Source organism: Apodemus sylvaticus, chromosome 3 (genome assembly GCF_947179515.1).
Source record: "Apodemus sylvaticus chromosome 3, mApoSyl1.1, whole genome shotgun sequence".
Lineage (NCBI taxonomy): Eukaryota > Metazoa > Chordata > Mammalia > Rodentia > Muridae > Apodemus > Apodemus sylvaticus.
In genome coordinates, this window is record NC_067474.1 from 8,407,501 (window position 1) to 8,428,242 (window position 20,742).

At 46.1% G+C, this 20,742-nt stretch overlaps 1 protein-coding gene across 5 annotated transcripts in view; it reads left to right on the plus strand.

The window, feature by feature from the left end:
* Nucleotides 1-20,742, plus strand: part of Slco5a1 (solute carrier organic anion transporter family member 5A1) — a 125,615-nt gene that overhangs the window by 51,096 nt on the left and 53,777 nt on the right. For all 5 annotated transcript variants that reach the window (XM_052175951.1, XM_052175953.1, XM_052175954.1 and 2 more), the window contains exons 3-4: nucleotides 7,975-8,107; nucleotides 13,178-13,389. In XM_052175951.1, coding sequence (XP_052031911.1) covers nucleotides 7,975-8,107; nucleotides 13,178-13,389 — 345 coding nt within the window. The remainder of the gene's footprint in view (nucleotides 1-7,974; nucleotides 8,108-13,177; nucleotides 13,390-20,742) is intronic.

Here is a 20,742-nt window from a genome sequence, read left to right on the forward strand (position 1 = left end):
GAAGTGCATGACCTGCTCTCCTGAGTGCTACAGCCAGTGAGGGGCAGAGACGGTTCTGCTCAGCTCCTAGACACCCACATGGTCCCTGGTAACTGCCTAGAGCCATGGAGATCTCCACGTTCTGTAGTGGTAATCTGAGCCATGGACACCGAGCCCTGCAGCCCCATAGCTAGCCACCTAGATGTGGCCCTCAGGGTTGGACTTACTTACATTCTCTCTCTCTCTCTCTCTCTCTCTCTCTCTCTCTCTCTCTCTCTCTCTCTCTCTCTCTCCCTCCCTCCCTCCCTCCCTTCCTTCCTCCCTCTTCCTCCCTCCCTCTGTCTCTCTCCCTCTCCTTCTCCCTCTCCCTCTCTCTCTCCCTCCCTCTCTTTTCCTTCCTCCCTCTCTCCTTCCTTCCTTCCTCCCTTCCTTCCTTCTTTCCTTCCTTCCTGTCTATCTCTCTGTGTCATGTATTACATCCTAACCACAGTTCCCCCTCTCTCCTCTCTTCCCTGTCCCTCTCCCCCAATGTCCCCCACCCCCTCCATCCATTCCTCTGTTTCCTTTCAGAAAAGGGCAGACCCCCCAGAGATATCAACCTAACATGGCATAACAGGTTACAATAAGACTTGGCAGCTCCCTCATATCAAGGCTGGGCAGGGTGACCCAGGAAGAGAAACAAGCATGGGAGGATTCTTAATGCAAGTCAGTGGTTGCTTCTAGAAGAAGACGAATCAAGGGATCTATTTAAGGCCCATGCCCCTCTCCTTCATGACCCAAGATGCTCCCTGGATGCCTTAGCAGGTGACAGACTGTTCCCCGACTGCTGTGGCAGCTGGTCTTTTGCTGTCAGGTCTGTGTCAAAGTAATTGAATCTTCTAAAAGGAAAAAAAATCACTTCTCAAAATACCTGAGAATGAAGAGCCCTTACCCCTGTACTGGTGAGTGGAAGAAATGAGGGACGGGGTATTTCCTTTACATCTGTTGCTCTGGTGCAATGAAGTCATTGGCAGTCTTCCAGGAACTGGAATGCAACCAGAGTGAGAGTTGTGATACTGCGGAAGTGCGGATTGCTTTTCATGTGTGTTATCTTCAGTAGCTGTGCCACTAAGCACGTATGACATGTGTCCTCACGTCACTCTGTCCCGTGCCAAGTTCAATAGGCATTTGAGGTTCTCAGGCATATATAGAGAGCACAAGTCCGTGGCATGGATTTAGGGCAAGCCTAGACCCAACTCACAGTTATAGCTAGCCCACTGTCTGTCTCAGTTCCCGAGGTTAGTGACGCTCCATGGGCAGCTGAGAAGATAAGTCCTGGTCCTGTGAGGACGTAGAGAGCTCTCTGTAAGGGCGGGGAGATGCCGGGGGCAGGGATCAGCTTGGGTGTGGACTCCAATAAGTAAAAGACCAAGTTCAGACTGTGTGGCAATCCAGGCTGTGAGGTCTCAAGAAACTGCATCTAGGGAGGGTGATGCACCGCACGTGGCAACGGCGAATTTGAGGGCTCTGTGGCTGTAAACAGCAGCGACCAACCTTGTACGTCACAAACTATGGGGTGGGAGGAAAAATAGAAGGCTATCAAGGATGGACAGGGTCCCCTGAAAGCCAGTAAACTACAGCTTAGGCTCTGTCCTAAGGATGAGGGCCCCACTGCTTTTGTTCATTTGCTTAAGATTCACAGCTCTGAGTCTTCATCTTGTCTCCATTGAACACATCTTTATCAGCTTATGGTCAGCACTCCTCAGCCATCGATAGTGAGGCCATGACAAGTAGTCCCCGGTCCCACAGAGCTGACAGTCCCGTGAGAGAGGCAGACACCAAAGGTCAAGGAGAGCATCCCACACATGTGTGCTGAAGGAAATTCCAACAGGCAGGGCATCAGGGAGTGGTGATGGCTGCCGGTGTTGGACTGTGTGTAGACCTGTTGTGTGTATTTTATATTCCACACTTGCTCTTTCTCCAGAGCTCTGCCCAAGCTCTCTCAACATCTCGAGGCTAGCGCACCAGCCTCTAATGACCGACCGCCCCATGGCTAGCTCCCCCAGTCTCTGCTTGCTCTTTGCCTGGTGCTGGAAATGGCCATCTCACCCAGCTCCCCCTGCTGGCTTACTAAGTGACCCAACAACTGTCCCTCCAGAGAGCGCCTGGAGCTGTTGCTCATGGTCCACCCTCACAGCTGGCTCTGCCAACCACCAGCGACTGCTCCCCAGTCAGCCTTCTCTCCTACCTGAATAGTCGTGAATGGAAAACACCAGACAATCTTAAGATTTTAAAATCAGCCAAATGACACAACCACTGGGCTCAGAATCTATTGTCCTAAATTCATCGGCTATTCTATATTAGAATTCCACCACTGGATCTAATAGCCTTGAGGCCTACATGGTGTCTGTCTTCTCCCCTCCACAGTCTGTCTGAAAAGCCCTTTCTCAATTTCATCTCCGCCTCTTCCTCCTGGGCCTGTAAAACCTGCCTCTATATCTTCATCCAGTGTTTGGCTTCTACTGTCTTTATTTACTCAATCAAACAATTAGGGAATCTTCCCCTACATAGACCCTATGGGGAGCCATGGCTGCTCTATAGAGTGGTGTTTGAGCAGAGTTCTAGAGAAGTCTGGGACTGGGCCATATGGGCATAGAGGAAATCTTTGGGCTGAGAACAGCATCTGGCTGGCCTGCTTTGGTCACCTGCCACCAGTGAATCATGTGGGACATGGTCTAATGGAGAACAGGCTGTGAAGATCAGATAGATGTGCAGGGGGTGTATGCCAAAAGGAAATGGACTTGCTTTGACTGGAAGTAGAGGCCTTACAGACTCAATAGGCAGGAAAAAAAGATGTCCACCCTAGCTGGGGGTAGCGGTTCTCTCAATGAATTCTACCCTCAAACAAGCAGAATGCGAGGGGAAGGGTGAGTGCCCTTGAATGCTCAGGCTCTGGACACGGCAGGAGTTGGTACTCTGGGTTCTCAGAATTCATGGACTTTGTCAGGAGAGATAGCAAAGATGGAGATGCCATGGACTATACCTGACTCACCAACCTAGGTGTCAGCACCTACCGACCACTGCCCAGAGAGAGTGACTTTCTCCTCCACAGTCAATGTTTCCACAGGAGAAGAAACTACCGGCCGGTCTCACTGCCCTCAGGGGAGAGGATCTGCCCACTTGCTCTCACCCAGTTGCCTGTGCACTGAGGTCTAAGGACGAGGCCCTATAGGCGGGTCTCCTTCATGCATTTGAGATTTTGAAATGTCTCCATGTTTTAGCATGTATCATTAATTTATTCTTTTTTTAATTTTTAATTAATTAATTTATTTATTTAATTTATTCTTTAAGACTGATGAGCAGTCTTCTAGTGTATGAACTTACCACAGTTTTCTGTCTGCTTATTCTCAGATCTTCTAGGTGTTTTCAGGCTTAGCTACCACAAATAAAGTACCACGGATTCTTGCAGCGTCCCGAGCACACTTCCAGACTTTGGGGCCTTTGCCAATGCGGGTTGCTCTGCCTACACCCCAAGAGGCTTAGGCCTTGTCACCCTTTGACAAGGCCTTCTCCCTTGACTTATTACAGCAAATCCTTCTTCCCCTCCAGTCCCCAGCATATTGTTGATGTCCCATCTAATTAATTCACCTTGAATCAGAGTTTTATGTGTTTCTTTGCTGGGAGACCCTTGGTCAGTCGTATTTACCTTTGCAATACCCTGGCTTGCCCCAGTACCTTCTCAAAAAGGGTGCAGCTAAAGGAGTGACTTTTTCAGTACTAGGATGTGAAGCCAGAAAGGCTTCCATAGGCTGACATGATACTGGAATCTTTTTGATTGTGCCTGGGCCATTCAGTTTCCCATATTCCACAAAGCACATGGATGGACAGCTAACTACAGCCAGGAATTCTGGAATCATTTCTTGTGGTTCAGGACTGGGTAGAGAGGCAGACTGAATAATCCAACAGGTACTGTAGACTTAAAAAAGCTACACCATGGCCGGGCGATGGTGGCGCACGCCTTTAATCCCAGCACTCTGGGAGGCAGAGGCAGGCGGATTTCTGAGTTCGAGGCCAGCCTGGTCTACAGAGTGAGTTCCAGGACAGCCAGGGCTACACAGAGAAACCCTGTCTCGAGAACCAAATCCAAAAAAAAAAAAAAAAAAAAGCTACACCATAGAGTCGGAATCAACTCACCTGAATAACCTTGTCTGCAACTGCCTTCATTGCAGCCCAGGGGTTTTGCGATGAAGGAGGAATATCTTTTAATTCTTCTTGAAATGGAAATGATAGCTTGCCAGGGGCTGAGGATATTCAGGAGGATATGCCACAGGTGACTTTGCCCCCTCTCCCTAGTCTCCACTGCGGTCTCCAGGGCTTCTTAGGAGTAGATGAGGCGGTGTCCTGGCATGTTTAGAGCCAGTGGTTGCTCTTCAGAGACCTTAGATTTAGAAGTTACCTATTCTCCTAATGGGGTGACATGGGAGAAAAATCACCATTCTCCTTAAACCCTTACGCCACATGAGCAGCTAATCACTGAGACCTCGCTCTGCCTCCCACAGAGGAAGTTTCAAGACAACATGCATACATTAGGATCTGGCATGGTGCTACTGTTTCAATCCAAACTTACAGTGAGTTGATAATAGAGCAGAAAAATGTGAAAAATGTAGCTTGACAAAGAAAGCAGCATGAGCTAATCTAAAGTTGGCAGGTAGCTGAGAACAAAATCAAGGTAATTATTAAAGAGATTTGCACAATTAAAGAGAAACCTTGCCCTTGGCGCTGGGGCATTAGGAAAAGTACCCGGCGGGCAAGACCTCTCTCCTAGAAAACTCCAGGCAGCCTGTAACAACACAAACTCATTTGGAATACTTTCATTTAAGAAGAAAGTGCTTGAAAATCAGAGGCCTAGGTAGGGCTTTCAGGGCCTCCACGTCCCAACAAGACCACACCTGCAGCTCAGCGGCCTCCACATCCCAACAAGACCACACCTGCAGCTCAGGGCCTCCACGTCCCATCAAGACCACACCTGCAGCTAGGGCCTCCACATCCCATCAAGACCACACCTGCAGCTCAGGGCCTCCACGTCCCAACAAGACCACATCTGCAGCTCAGGGCCTCCACGTCCCAACAAGACCACACCTGCAGCTCAGGGCCTCCACATCCCAACAAGACCACACCTGCAGCTCCGGGCGTCCATGTCCCAACAAGACCACACCTGCAGCTCAGGGCCTCCACATCCCAACAAGACCACACCTGCAGCTCAGGGCCTCCATGTCCCAACAAGACCACACCTGCAGCTCAGGGCCTCCACGTCCCAACAAGACCACACCTGCAGCTCAGGACCTCCACGTCCCAACAAGACCACACCTGCAGCTCAGGGCCTCCACGTCCCAACAAGGCCACACCTGCAGCTCAGGGCCTCCACGTCCCAACAAGACCACACCTGCAGCTCAGGGCCTCCACATCCCAACAAGACCACACCTGCAGCTCAGGGCCTCCATGTCCCAACAAGACCACACCTGCAGCTCAGGGCCTCCACATCCCAACAAGACCACACCTGCAGCTCAGGGCCTCCATGTCCCAACAAGACCACACCTGCAGCTCAGGGCCTCCACATCCCAACAAGACCACACCTGCAGCTCAGGGCCTTCTCATCTCCCCAGCGCTCGAAGTCCACAGCTATTGTGGTGAAAGGGGCCAGGCTGCGTCTTGTGTTGCTAGGAGAACTTGGGGCCATCTCCCATGTAGTATGGTTACATGTAGACTGTAAGAGTCACAGGGTTAGGGACGCTTACACCAAGGTTTCAGAGTGCTCAGCCACAGACGAATGTGTGCATCACCCCCCCAACCCCCCGCCACCCCAAGACTTAGGAACCTTTGTGGAAGAAGGCTAGAGAGATGTTATATTACCGAATTTTGGAAGTTTCATCTCTAGTTTAGAAAGCTTCTCTGGTGACTGTTGTCTGATGGATTCTCATCTGCCGAGGAACTGTGTGGGGTTGCTGTACAGACACGATCGTCTTCATGCACCGGTGCTATTGTGCACAGGTGTAAACAGCGGGACCTCAGCACCCCTTCCAGATCTATGTGAATAAGACAGCCTCTTTCTCTCCAGAACTGTTTGGGGATGGAGGCTCATGTCCACTTTGGCTTCATTACAGAGTCAAGTTCTAAGTGGGTGTGGCTTGCTCAGCATTGTAAACATTAATTTTATCTTCCTGTGCACACCTTAAAGAAGCGCTTTCTATCTTTGGTTGACAAAGGAGGCTGTGGACAGATTGGTTATCAAGGTGTATGTCATAGTCCTGATTTTATACATGAGAAACACGATTCTGGAAGGGCACCACTTATATGAGGTTTGCCTCTGTTCTGGACTTCCAAGGGCAATGGAAGCACAGTTGTACTGCAGTGGTGGACGATTCTGTAAAATGAGCACTGGGGCTTACGTTTGTAACGCTGTAGAAAGTGAGCAAACGGATTAACTATCAGTCTTGGTCTTGTCTGTGATTTTAAGAGCAGTGACAGGATCAGAATTTATTCAGGTGTAGATAATGAAGTCAACTGAAGCCAGTCTGATAATTTTCTGGTAATGATGTGCTGTTTGAAGGCGAGGTGCTTAAACATCCCATCTATTTGGTGGTTACAGATGAATGACAGAGGTAATATGAGAAATGCTTAATACCGGTGTCTGTTATTCTCACCCTGTGTGCCGCAGTGACTTGAAAATGTCTGTGGATCTGTCCCCAAAGATGGAGTTTAGTTGGAGAAAATGAGTCCAGAGTTTTCAGCGACTTTCAAGGAACTCCATAGGCCACCTCAAGATTTCCAACGTGGCATTTCAAAAATTTAAATTATAGATGTGAAAATAGAAATGTGGATAAAGGAAGCAGAGTCAGAAATGGTGGTGGTGGCAAGTGTGTGTGTACCTGTTCCTTCATAACCTGGAGCTTAATGCAAGACCAGCCCAAGTCAGGGCTAGCTTGGGGTACCTCCATGTCTCAAAAACCTAGTGAAATAACGCTAATAACTTTGTTCTTTTTTTTTTTGATACAAATTCACTTTGATGGCAAAAGGTTTTTGAATCCAGGGACTGCCTTTCTGACCTGTGTACAGTGAGATATCCTCACCCAGCTCTTTACACGGGGTTTTAACAAACTGGTTTCTGGTTAATCAGTGGTTGATGGTTTCCACATAGACTTTTTGAATAATGTCATTTAGGGAGTATTTACTCTTTTTTAAAATACGTTTCCTCAATTATCAATGAACCAAATGTATTCTAAAACCTCATTGGATTCTAAAATGGTAGTTAGGAAAAACATTAGCAGGTGGTGGGCACTTGAATAATGGCTGCCTGTCACCTGCTAGTTCAGCTGAATCCAGCATTCAGAATAACTCTGCCCCCCCCCCCCAGATTTGTCATCTGGTTAGAATGTCCCAGCTGTGACAAATGACACCTATTGTTTTTCTTCTTGGAGAATACTTTCTTTCCTCTCCCCCCCTTTCTCTCTTCTTTTGATTAGTCAATATAGCCTCATTAACTAGCCTGGGTCTCAACCTTCAAAAATTGAATTTAAATCTCTTGTCCAGGACCCTGTAAGCAATCACAATGATACTTACTTACAAAATTAGTGACAAGAAAGCTGAGGAGGAACCAGGAGAGGGATTGGTGTGAAGGGAACAGAGTTGAGGGTATGAATACTACATGTATGTGTAACAATGCTACAATGAAAACACATTATACACAATCGATGCATGCTAATAAAAGGGAAGTTTTAATGTCGTGGTTCTAGAGTGTGGCCTGGATACTCATGTTAGAAGCCAAAGCAGAAGCAACTACAAGCTCGTTTAGGTGACTGTGGTGCAAAAAGAAGGCCAGAGGGGACAATGCAGGAAAGGCAGCATTTGAAGACCAGTGTCAGCATGGACATTTCAGAAGATAGCCACTGAACACAGCTGTGTTCATATAAGGCCTTATGTGACGTTGCTTCTGTCCCCCTTCCCCTTCTGTCTCCCCAGCCATCATGTATGTCATGGGAGCTCTCGGCCCTGCAGTAGGATACTTACTAGGTGGGCTACTCATCGGCTTTTATGTGCATCCCAGAAATCCCATTCACCTTGATCAGAGCGACCCTCGTTTCATTGGAAACTGGTGAGTGTTTTCCACATTTTCTATTTCACTTCTTACTATAGATGGCCAGTCACTACTGCTCCACATTTACAATTTCCCTAGCAAAAAGGAGAAGGTAGCTATCGAGACATAGCTGTAATGTCATTGCCTGTAATGAGATAGAAGAATTTCCCCTACCAACAGCCATTTTTTTTTTATCTCCAGAGCTTATGAATGTGGGGCCTTATGTGGTGAGGGGACTTTTGTGGAGGGGAGTCACATTAAGGGCTTTGTGGGGGAGGGTATCTTTGGTGAAGGGGGAGAGAGATGACCAGATTCAGGACCTCTGCTGATTAAAGAGGAGATCCTGGCATTCACTTTGGAGATGAATGAAGCCTGTGAACAAAAGAATTGCAGGCAGGGCCTCTACAAGTTAGGGAGAGCAGACTGTCTTCTTTAGCCTGCACTTTCACGGGATGTGCAGTCGGTCCTCACAACCCAGAGTCAAGAGCTGACCCAGCATGCTGTTGGAACTGAGAGTCACTCCATGTGATGTTGCTTGTCAGAGCAGCAGTAGGAAGCTAACACAGACGTGACTGGGTCACTTCTGTTCAAAGCAGAGTGCAGGAAGAGGGCGTCTTGACCCAGAGAGGACTTTCCAGGAAGACTGTTTTAACCCCATGTCCCTTTTCTATGATGTAGAGAAAAAAAAAAAACTTTCTGTTCTACTTAGGTTTTTGTTACTGTGATAAAACACTGACCAAACCTAATTTGGGGGAACAAAGGATTTATGTCAGTTTGCAGAGTATAGTCCATCACTGAGGGGAGCCAAGGCAGAAACTCTTAGGCCAGGAGCTCAAAGCAGAAACCATGGAGGGAAGATGCTTGCTGACCCGCTCTTCATGGCTTGCACAGCTTGTGTCCTTACCTAACTCAGGGTCACCTGCCTAGGGTTGGAACCACCACAATGGGCTGGGTCCCCTTACATCCATCATTAAGCAAGAACATGCTCGAAGACTTGCCCACACACCAGTCTGATGGAAGTGTTCCCCAGTTGGGAGTCCTTCTTTCCTGGTGACAGTAGTTAGTATGGAGATGACAAAAAGCTATGGAGTGCACCTGTCCTCTGCGGCTCAGATCTGTGAGTCCTCTCGGACTCAGATCTGCAGCCCTCCCTTTCCGTTTCTCCACTCTGAGCGGGATATTTTCTTTTTGGAAACAGTTTCCCCCATATGTACATTTAGTTCTTTTCTTACTTGCTAGACTTTGAGAGTCCTGCCACATTAGTGATGCTCCGGCCTTGGGACAATTTCAACATCAGGTGGTATACTATTTATCTGCAGAGCCAGACTTGTGTTTTAATTTCTCATGGGCCTCAACTTGAGTAAAACACGTTCTTTCTTTATGAGAGCAAAGCCAGTAACTGAAAATATTTACTCTATTTTATTAGAGAAAAAGAGCCATGTGACTCTGTGGTTGGTGGGAAATATGCTTAACACAAATTTCTAAGCAGTTAACAGATACTAAGGAGGCCATGTGACAGTTTTGATTTTATTGTAACCCTCATTGAAGGGAGATGGACTAAGACCCACGTGGCCTCGGCCTGCAGAGCCTTTGAGTCACACGAACAGGGTGCCCTTGTCAGCAGTGGGGAAATGGCAAGCCTTTGAGGTCTAGACAGAGAGTGAGGAGTTTCATCTCAGCTGTTTTCATTGCAGTTCTGGAATGAGTCAGAGTAGAAATTGTTTTTCATTGTTAGAAAACAGATTCCTAAAATATACTTATGAATGTCCAGTGTACACCCTGTGTCCTACTTAGATATCCTCGGGCCAGTGCAGTAGGAAGGGAACTTGGGAAGGGAAAGACAGATGCACGGGCAGAAGGGTGATGGGAGGAAGGACCACAGGAGCCTTAGTCTGCCCTGTGCCTGATGCTGTCATTTCCCAGTGTTCTGCTCGACAGACGTCTGTCAGCTAATGGCAAAGACTGTGGAGCACAGGCCCTCAAGTTGAATCCCGTACTGTGCTCCTAAGAGCTGTGTGGATTTCGGGAAATTGCTTCTGTGCCTAGGCTGTAGGGTTGTTGTGAGGAACGAGTTGACCATGGAGGCTATCAGTTCCTCTTGCTTTGGCTTCCCGTACACCCTGGCCTTAGGTAGTTGTGTTTGCTTGCTTGTTTTTGCTTTTTTGCAGTTCAGTAAGGGGTTGAATGTAGGTCTTGGGCAAACCCAGAAAGCTCTCTGTCCCAGTCTTCTTTTTTAGCTTTTTATTTTTCACTCCCAGTCTCATCAAGCAGCTCAGGCTGGCCTTGACTTATTTGTAGCCAAAGCTGGCCTTGGATTTGCAGTCCTCCTGCATCAGCTTTCTGAGTAGTTGGGATTATGGACCTGCAGCACCAGACCAAGGCATCTTTATTGCTTTGAATTTTAGCAATAGTCAGATAATTTTATGTACCAGCTTGGAAATGTAATCTTAATTCTATGAATGGCCATCAGTGTAGAACTACCTGACTGTTTTTAAAAATGAATTGGAGGGTCTCCCCGCAATTCTATAGTCTTGCTCATAATATGATTCTCATTGAATACAATACTTAGACCCAAAGATAAGTTTTCATTGACTAGAGGCTGAAGGAGTGAGGACAACATTATGTTGGCATGTATTAGACACCTACTGATGGACAAGCCCTTATACTAGAGCTTTACACACATATTTGTTTAAGCCTTTTGCAGTCAAATGGAGATTTTTAGCATCATGCCCATTTTACAGGTCAGGCAGGTAATATGCAGGGAGTTGAATTACTTGAATAAAGCTTCTGTGTGGTGTGCTGGGTTAAGGAACTCACAGAAGTGGGGTCATTTGCCAGTCTACTGCCCAGCTGTGACTGGTTTGAAGAAGGCTTCATGAGAAGGATTTCATTATCTTGGCCTTTTGATGGTAACTGTTATGGAGGTGTCTTCTTCCAACACATGCTGCATCTTCTCCTGCCCATGGCTTCACCCAGGGTCCCCTTCAGCTGTATGCTCAGAGGCTGTCGTCATCAAATGCTTCACATGGTTATTTCTTGAGGCTGTTGAAGAACGTGAGCTGGTTTGCTTTGCTACCAGTTGACCCCAAGCTCTCCCAGTTGTATTTGTTTGTTGTAATTCTTCCCTTCCTCTGGGCTGTTAGACTGTATCTCGAGGACTGGCAAAATAGCTCATAGCTCGATGTGCAAGCCTGGTTACCTGAATTCACTCCCAGGCACCTGTATAAGGTTGAAGGAGAGGACTGTTGCCACGAAGTTGTCCTCTGACCGCCACACATGCGCACTACTGCCAATATCACAATTAGTATTAAATAAAGACCTCAAGATTTAAAAACAAGAGGACCTCGAATGGTCGCATGGAATTTTGCGTCATCCCAGGCTAGGGGAAGGACTCTAGTCTGAGAGCGTATCTACATTACAAACAAAACCAAAGCAGCTGCTTCCCAAGGTCTGTCGGTCTGGAGTGGATGTTTTATTAGGTTTGTTAGAAGCACCATCTTATTTAAATTTGACCACTCTCAGAAGCATTTTTAAACCTTTTCAGATGAGAAATTCAACTGGGAAAAGTAAAATCATTCCTTCATTAACTCAGGGCCACATGTCCAGGGGTGGAACCATCGGCAGTTGGGCTGGGTCCTCCCACATTCGTTGTTTAGCAAGAAAATGGCTACCGATGTGCCGACACACCAATCTGATGGAGGCAGATTGAGATTCCTTAGTTGATACGTGGTGAAGACAGGGTCCAAACCCAGATGTATCTAAGCCACAACTCACTACTGCCCCGAGTCCACTGCCTGCTGTTTTGAGGAGGGAGGATGTGACGTGGACACTGGAGAGGTTTGGGGGAACTCAGAGGCCAGAGGGCAAATGGGCTGCACTGCAGGCAGTGACTGATGAGAGCCTGTAAGCAGCGGGGTTCTGAAGGAGCCGTGTTGATCCAGCTGTGTTCCTCCACACTGATTCCCACCACCCATTTAAAACCCACTTCTTTCAATTTATGTATTGAGCAAAATTCTGAATTCCTAACCCATCCCAAGCACTAGATTGGCAGTTATACACCCCCTAGGTAGCTCTCTGGCACACAAACCACAAAATAGTACTCAAGTTCAGCTGTATACCTTGTTGTGCTCCTGGGAGGTGGTTTCTTACATCTCCGGCTTATTTTTAAGTTCTTCATGTAAAAAAGTGAACTCTGAATGTTTTGATGCCCATCAGGTTTGTTAAAGACTGTGAATAAGTGGGCATGAGCAATGAGTGCTTACGTATGCGAAGTATTTGAACCCCATCAGCAATAAGAAATGCACACTGGGCATAGACTTAGGGGTATAGATAGCTTCAGTCGTCAGCGTAAAAAGGATGGAAAAACAAACCACATTTGACAAGAGTTATTTGTTTTCTCTCAAGGAAAAAAAAGGATGCTCTGGGTATGCACCACCATCATTCAGGAGGCAGAGGTAGGCAGATCTCTGTGAGTTTGAGGCCAGCCTGGTCTACAGAGTGAGATCTAAGACAGCCGGAGCTATTCAGAGAAACCCTGTCTCAAAAAATGAGTGGTGGCATATACTGCTCCTCAAAGCCTGGGAGACAGTCTACTGTTGTAGTGAATTTATTGTAGCAAGGTGTGGTGGTTCAAGCCTATCCTCCTAGAACTTGGGAGGCAGATAATATAGTCAAGGTCACCCTAAAATAATAATCAATTGAGGCCAGTTTGGGCTACAGAAGACTTGGACTTAAACAAAGGAAAATAAAACAAAACAAAAACTATTATGAAATGCACACCGTAGCAGAAATAATCGTGTTATCAGATGCACAGCTGTTCAGGTTTCTTGAATGATATCCCGATCAGTTGTTTTGTTATATGCTAGTATATTGCTCACTATAATCCTAGCATAATTATGAATTTTCCATTCATGCCACAGGAAGGCAAGTTATCTTTGTTTTCTCAGTTTGTTTGGTTCTCTTCTGCCTTACAATTGATGAAGGTAAAATGATTTCTCTGTATTTTTATCCTGAAAAACCTCATTCTCTGATTTGTTCTTACTCCCAAACTGAAGCCATAAATACAACTGACATTTCCCAATTTTTTAGGTGGAGTGGATTCCTTCTTTGTGCCATTGCAATGTTTCTTGTGATATTCCCAATGTTTACTTTTCCAAAAAAGCTTCCGCCTCGACACAAGAAAAAGAAAAAGTTTTCTGCTGATGTCATTAGCGACGATGACATCATCAAGGAGAAATCAAACATGAGTGAGCAAATGAACAAAAAAGTTTCTTCAATGGGCTTTGGAAAGAATGTCAGAGGTAAAGTATATCTCCTACGGGAATCCATGCACGGTACCACGTGTGGGCACAAGGAGGGGTGGCTTGGCGGTAGAGGGACAGTGTCAGTCCCAGGAGGGGGCTCAGCAGTAGAGGGACAGTGTCAGTCCCAGGAGGGGACTCAGCGGTAGAGGACCGGGGTCTTGAGTTTGACGCTCAGCAGGGCCCCAAAATATGAGCCCTATGACTTCACACCAGTGTCCCCACAGGTGTTTGGTGCTTGCTGGCCAGATAAGGACAGCATTGGAGAGGAAGGGCTGCAAATGTCACTTCAGAAATTTGAGAGAATACCTCTTTGCGGGACGGTGTGGGACAGCAAGTGCAGGGTGGAGCAGTGACAGAGTGACAGTTGAGAAGAGGGACAAATAAGAACAAAAGAACATGACGGATATGTATAAAGAGCTGCAGCAGAACCCAGTGCACTGTGAGCTAGTTTTAAAAAAGAAACTTAAGGTGATGTTATCTGTTGAATCTGATAACAGAAATAAAAAGTTAGGCTTATATTTTGCAAGTCTTTGAAAGGAGGGATCCCAGGGTGGGAGAAGAGAGACACTCTCAAGGAGTGTCCTCTTATCTCAATGCACATGAGGTGACATGAGCCTAACACTCACATGCACACACACACACACACACACACACACACAGTGAAAAATAAGAGCAAAACATAAAAGCAGACAGACAAAAATACTAACAATTCATTTTGAGTGTGTTTTGCAAAAACTATTAGTAGTTGACAGAGTAAATAATATAAGAAATGGCTCACCCTGCAGGAAGTTCGAGGGTCACTGCTTTAGGTCACAAAGATACCCATAGCTAGATGTAGCATTCACTGCAATTTCTGGTGTCTGATTTCTATTGCTGTGATCACATTGTGTAAAGGAGAGCTCATTCTAGGGAAGCAGTACAGGAGGAGTATGGGGCAATCCTGACGTACGTATGAAAATTCACTAGAAAGGAATACTACTCTTTGGTGACTATTAGTTGTCCTGGCGTGGCTGTCCTAGCAGAAGGGCATTTGTAGAAGCGACTATCCTGTGTTTTCATTTTTATTTCTTTTAAAAATAATGAGTTTAGCATACCTTTAATCTTAGAGTGGGGCAGGGGTGGGCCAGGGCAGGGAGGGTTCTGTGACTTTGAGGCCAGCCTGGTGTATATAGGGAGTTCTAAGCCAGCCAGATCTAGACTTTGAGGCCGAGTTTCAAAAAGGAAAGTAATGGTGGCAATAAAGAATGATAATGAGTTCTTTGAAGTTAGATTAAACAGTGTAAAACCTGAACAACTTAAATGACTTCTAAGTAGGCAGCCTTTGGGCTAATCGGATGACATTTAGCCCCCTTTGTTTAAGGAGCCTATGAGTTCATAAACAATGACACTCATTCATTGTTTGCAGTTTTACTTCCTGAATTCTTTTAATTAACTTTTATATAAATTATAGAGCACAGTGTTTGTCAAATGCTTATGTTAAAATGACTCTGGCATTTTGACTATGCACACAGTGAGACAGATGGGTAGGATAAAGTTCCTAATATGTCATAGAGTTGTCCCTACAACCTAAGAAGAATGATAGACCAGAACATGCTAAAGACTGCTTGACAAAAGCAATTATCAGTACTTGGAGAAAAGCTGATTCTTTCCATTTAAGCAGTAGATCTGATTTCCTTCCTCCCCAAGACGTCATGACAACGTGCTCTTCTGTAACTGCTGAAATGGCTTCTGATACTATTGTGGCACAAAGGGGTTCTCTTGCCTGAGCTCTTCCCGTGTAGGCCGGCCCACTATTTTCACAGCTTCATTCTGGACCATCGTAACGATCACACAAACTGATTTCTCCTAAAGATTTATTTCACTATTAATTATGTATGTGTGCACATTCACCCGTATAGATATAGGTACCTTTGGAGTCCAGAAGAGGTCACTGGGTCTCCTGGAGGTCAAGTTACAAGTGGTTGTGAAATGCTTGATGCTGGTGCTGGGACCTCATCTTGGGACTTCTACAAGATCCTTTCCACTCAACCACTTAGCCACCTCTCCAGCCCCCACAATTGGTTTCACAACTTAATTGAGATGAAGTTGGTATTAAGTAATTTAAAACATACAAATATAATTAGAATCTTAATTTGGGGGAATACAAAGTAGACTCAAGGGAAGAGATAAAGGCATGGCTAGAAGTATTTATATTTTATAAATCAGGAATTCAATGTGAAATATATCACCTGGACCGTAGAAGGGGGGCATTGATATCAAGTGCTAAAGTCCATACAACTGCTGCTGTTCTTTCTAAAGAGGCATTCATTATATTTTATGGGTATGAGCGTTTGCCTGCTTGCTTATCTGCATGCCACTTGCATGCTTGCCACCTGAAGAAGTCAGTAGAGGGCGCCAGATCCCCTGGGGTGGAAATAACAGGTTGTTACCTGCCTGCTCTGTGGGTGCTGGAAACAAACCCAGGTTCTCTGCCAGAACTGAAAGTGTGAGGGGGGAGGTCTGAACATGCTGTGTAGTTGGTTTATGAAATCAGTTTCCAGTCTGATTTTCTTGCTCATATTCCTGGTAAATTCTCATGTTTCCTCTCTTTCTGAATTTTAATGTGTAAACCTCCTCGATGGGACATACTGTTAATTCTTGCAAAGTGGATTCCTTGGCTGGTTGTAGATTAGAAGTTCAAGACAGAACTCGTGCAGCCTAGGCTGGCCTTGAACTCATTGTGTAGGTGAAACTGGCCTTGAAACTCTGATCCTTCTTACCTCAATCTTTGAATGTTCAGGTTATGGGCACATCCCACCACACCCAACCTGGTTTACTTGTTAAACAGAAACACTGTTTTAATGGGATATACTGAGAATCTCTTGCTAAAAATGTCTTAAACTATACCGATGGTATTGGAAGGACGTTTAACTGAAGTATTTAAATCAGTTCATTTATCTTGTACACACCATCGTTCTTACAGTATTTACTACAAAGCAGCTGCTGAAAGTGACATTCTAATATCTAACCCAGCTTGGAGAAGGACAAATGAAACCTCTGGCTACGAATTCAGGCTTGGGGTGATCTGCATCATGGAGCCGAGGCTGAAGGTCTTGCAATACAGAGCAGTTTAGATTTCATTTTGAGTTAAAGGGGAGTTTGAGTCCTGGGTGCTTTTTTCTCTTGTTGTCTGGAGCAGGGTTTCCTTTCATCTTTATTATTTTTTGTGTGTGTATCCATCAATACCAGCTCTTTTAAAGAGGAAACTGATAGCTCAGTGATTGATTTGTATTTCCTTAAAAAGAACGATTTAGGCTTTATAGAATGGCGCCCTTTTGGTTTGTTTTGTTTGTAGACAGGGTCTTGCTGTGTCACCCAAGCTGGCTTTGAACCTCTGGGTTTAAGTGACCCCTTGCTAAGCCTCTGCGTGCCTGGGACTAGCAAGGCCTGCCACCACATCTGCCCCTTTAGAAGCTCTCTTGCTGAGGCTGCTAGAAAAAAATCCATTGCAGTTTCTGCTTTTTGCTTCCCCATTTTGATATAGAAGTTGGGAAAATCTGACTCAGGTTTCTAGATTCTTATAAATTATGTAGAATGAGGATATTGTAAAATACCACAAAGAAGAAAGTCAAAACTTAAGGGTGGCTGCATTACCTTTCAACAAAGAGGTTAACATTGATCCCATCAAAATCTTAACAAAAATAAACACTTAAAATATTTAAGTGGATCAATGTTCCTGAGGTTTCTGGCCTAGAATTTAAAACCTTTCCCATTTAACAGCATCTTTCTGCATAGAAAAAAAAGGTGGCAGTTGGCTTTCCTCTGTGCTGACTTTTAATATTGTTTCCTATTATTAATTTAACATTAGAAATTCTTCTAGCTAGGATTTTGTCTGTGTTGGTGTGCAATATGTTTCTAATCATGACCAAAGAGCAGAGTTATGTTGTGTTGTTGTCATTGTCATTAAAAGATAAAGTCAGGGTCTGGGGAGACAGCTCAGTCAGAGTGAGCATGAGGGTCTAGCTTTGGACCCCAGAGTCCATAAAACTCAAGGGTCATAGTTCACACTCAAGCCAGTGCTGACAGTGGGGCAGGCTGTGCTGAGTTGGGGTAAAGATAGGGCAGATCCCATAGAAGGTTCCAGACTAGGTTATAGCTGTTATGAAATGAGTGAGCTGTGTTTTGCAGAATTCCCTGGAGGAGACTGGAGAAACACAAGGAGAATATGTCATGAACCACAAGAAGGTTAGGCTGCACCCCAGCTGTAGAGTGTCTGCTTGACATGCACAAGGCTCTGGATTTGATCCCCAGCACCACAAAAGAACCATAAAGAGAGGATGGGACTGGCTGAGGGCGGGAGACTGAGCACTTAATGGGTGCACGACAGGTGACCTGATCCCTGTAGGTGGGGTAGCTAAGAGTCCCAGGTAGAGAGGGTCAAGTGCAAAGTGTAGATGGGTTTGGAAATACTGAATAGATTTCCTATGCTTGGTACACTGATGAGCATATGTGGTGGACTTCTGTATGGTAGGGCTTGAGAGGTGTGTGTGTGTGTGTGTGTGTCCACTATCATGCATGCGTGGGTGCACAAGAGTCATGTTGGGTCATACTGTGGAGCACCTGGCTGCAGGCACCTTAGCCTTTCTTAGAATTCTGTCCTCCCAGGGAGCTGCCAAAAACATTCTGAGAGGGAGATCGGGTAGGGGATGGAGGGAGGGGCAGGTTATGGACCAAGCCCCAGTGAAGGTTGCCCAGAACACAAGGGAAAGCCAGCCTGCTCCATGAGCCCTCGTCTCCTTGGTCAGTGGAGGTGCTTTGCACTCAGTGCCAGAGACGTCTAGTAAATGTAGCGCCATCCTCTCCCATAGGACTTCCTGGATCTAAGATTCCATGCATCTCCTGTGGCTGTGTCTCCATCCCATCCCCTTCTTCAGTCTCCTCTGCAAACCATGCTTAATCACATTGGCTCATTGCTTTTCCAGACAGATGCTGACCCCAAGGCCATTGCCGCCGCCCTTCCTATGCTAAGGACGTTCCTCCCTGAAGCTCCTTACTTGCTTTAACGTGTTGCTCACTGAAGCCTTCCTCAACCTACTTACCAACATCTCCGGTTCCCCTTCCAATGTGTCTGAGCTCCCACACTCTCCTGCCTCCCCTCAGGTCTCCTCACATACCCACGATGCGCAGCTGTCCCCTGGTACCTCCAAGAAGACTCAACGTGCTTATATAAAGAGACGCAGGGTTTGTGCATACATTTTGACACCCTCTTTTAGACTTTGAGTCATCTGTGAGAGTTAGATTACACTCTTCACAACATGAAGGCCTTGTGAGTAGGCTATATGATTTTCCTTATGATCAGTGGCAGGGAAAGTCCCCACATGCTCAGGGCAGATGGAAAATTTTCTGTTAATTTTGCACTGTGGTTGGTTGAGATCACAGATGCAGAGCCCAGGGTGATTCAGGGCTGACTGGAACGTCCTTAAATCCTTGTTGTCTCCCTGGTACAGCTCCCACCCTGCTCATCATGTACTGAGTTAACCCCGCCAAGTGGAACTCAGTAAATATTTAGTGGATGATTGCTCAACTTAGCATTTATTTTAAGGTCTGAAAACACCCAGACTCATCAAAGTGGAGCTCATTCAGGATGGGTCTTGTCTTGGTTAAGCCTCTCTGGAAACAGCATCATGATAAGCTTGGGGTTTACCTTTGTAATCCAGGTTAAGTCTAAACCCAGTCATGCTGGTAGTGATGGCTGACCATCAGAGACAGAGAGGGAGATGTGCTAGGGTGTGAAGCTCAGATAACAGGCACAGGAATTAGCAGAGAGAAGGACAGAATTGGCTTGGAATTTCCAAAACTACTCAGCCTTGGTATATGTGGCTTTTGCTAAGTGTGGCTAAGAAAGTAAAACATTAGAATGTTGTCAAGACAAGGTTTTGACTCAGCAATGTGGGGCCCAAAAGCTGTGCTTGTGAGCCACACTGCCTTGGGCTTCCTGTATGCGTGCTTCTCTGGGCTGCACTGTAGTTTTGTGCTTTGTACCTGTTATTGAAGGCTGTTGTTAGGTTCTGAGGACTTGCCCAAGGATGGTTTCCCCATGCCCTTTGCATAAGCCTTCTTCTGCAGCAGCACAGTGGGTCTCAGATGGACCCTCCTTCAGCATCAGTAGGAGGCTCCAGCGTTCCCAAATCAGGGCATCTGGACCTCAGCATTTTAAGCAGCCATCCAGGTCTCACTGATGTTATGGGTTGAGGGACCACACAAAACACCCATTGCTTTTCATGATATACAACAATGAGAAAAGCTTTGTTTTCTACAAAGAAATTAGAGTATTTCTGATGGTGGTGGTTGTGGTGGTGGTGGTGGTGGTGGTGGCAGGGGTGATGGTGGTGATGGTGATGGTAATGGTGATGGTGATGGTAATGATGGTGGTGGTTGGGGTGATGATGGTGGTTGTGGTGGTGGTGATGATGATAGTGGTGGTGAAGATGATGATGTTGATGATGGAAGAGGAAAGATTTTTACCTGGCTGACCAGGAGACTCATTCTATGCCCATGCTTTCCCCTTCCTTGCTCTTCATGCTCTGCTCTGCTTGAGTTCTCTTTCATTTCTAATTCTTTTGTTTCATTCCGATTTGCATTCATTTCCTTGAGCCTTTCTTTGTTTTCTTGTAGCAGACCACCCCTTTTTTCCGTGGACATCTAGATGATGAGCTAAAGGATAAGTAACAATAGGCCTAGAGTCCCTAGGAATGAGAGAGCTCTACATTTCGTACCCAGTGCAAACTGGCTGTGGCGTTACTCACACGAGGAGTCTCCATTCAGAAAGATGGACGACAAATCTCATGAGTGCTGAATCTAAGCCAGCAGGGGCGCACCGTGGCCCACTGATTCTTACCAATGCCTCTCGGGCGCGCCATTTCCATCTCTGTCCAAGAGTCTAACTCAGTGGCTCAGAGATTCTGCGGCTAGGCTGGAAGGTCCCCGCAGAGAAGCAGGGGTTGCTGGGGGGAGGGCAGGGGCTCAGTTAGAATATTTTTTGTAGGGTCTCATTTTTGGGGATTCCCTGGGGTAATTGGTTTCAAGGACAATGAACAGGAAGCTGGGATTATATTTGTGTCATACTGCAAGATAAATCATGCTGGTTGGTGTCTCCACCACGTTTTTGATTCACCTGTTGTGGACCTAGCTCGTTATCTATATGTCCAAGTGGAATGAGGGGGGATGGTGATATGTTGCCGGAGATGGAACTAGGAGTTTTTATGAAGGGATGCTCAGTAAAGCTGCTCTAATGTGATTTTAGTGTATACAGACTCTGAAGGGTGACAGAGAGGCCAAGGTCTCACCTCGCAGAGCCCTTGCGTGGGGAAA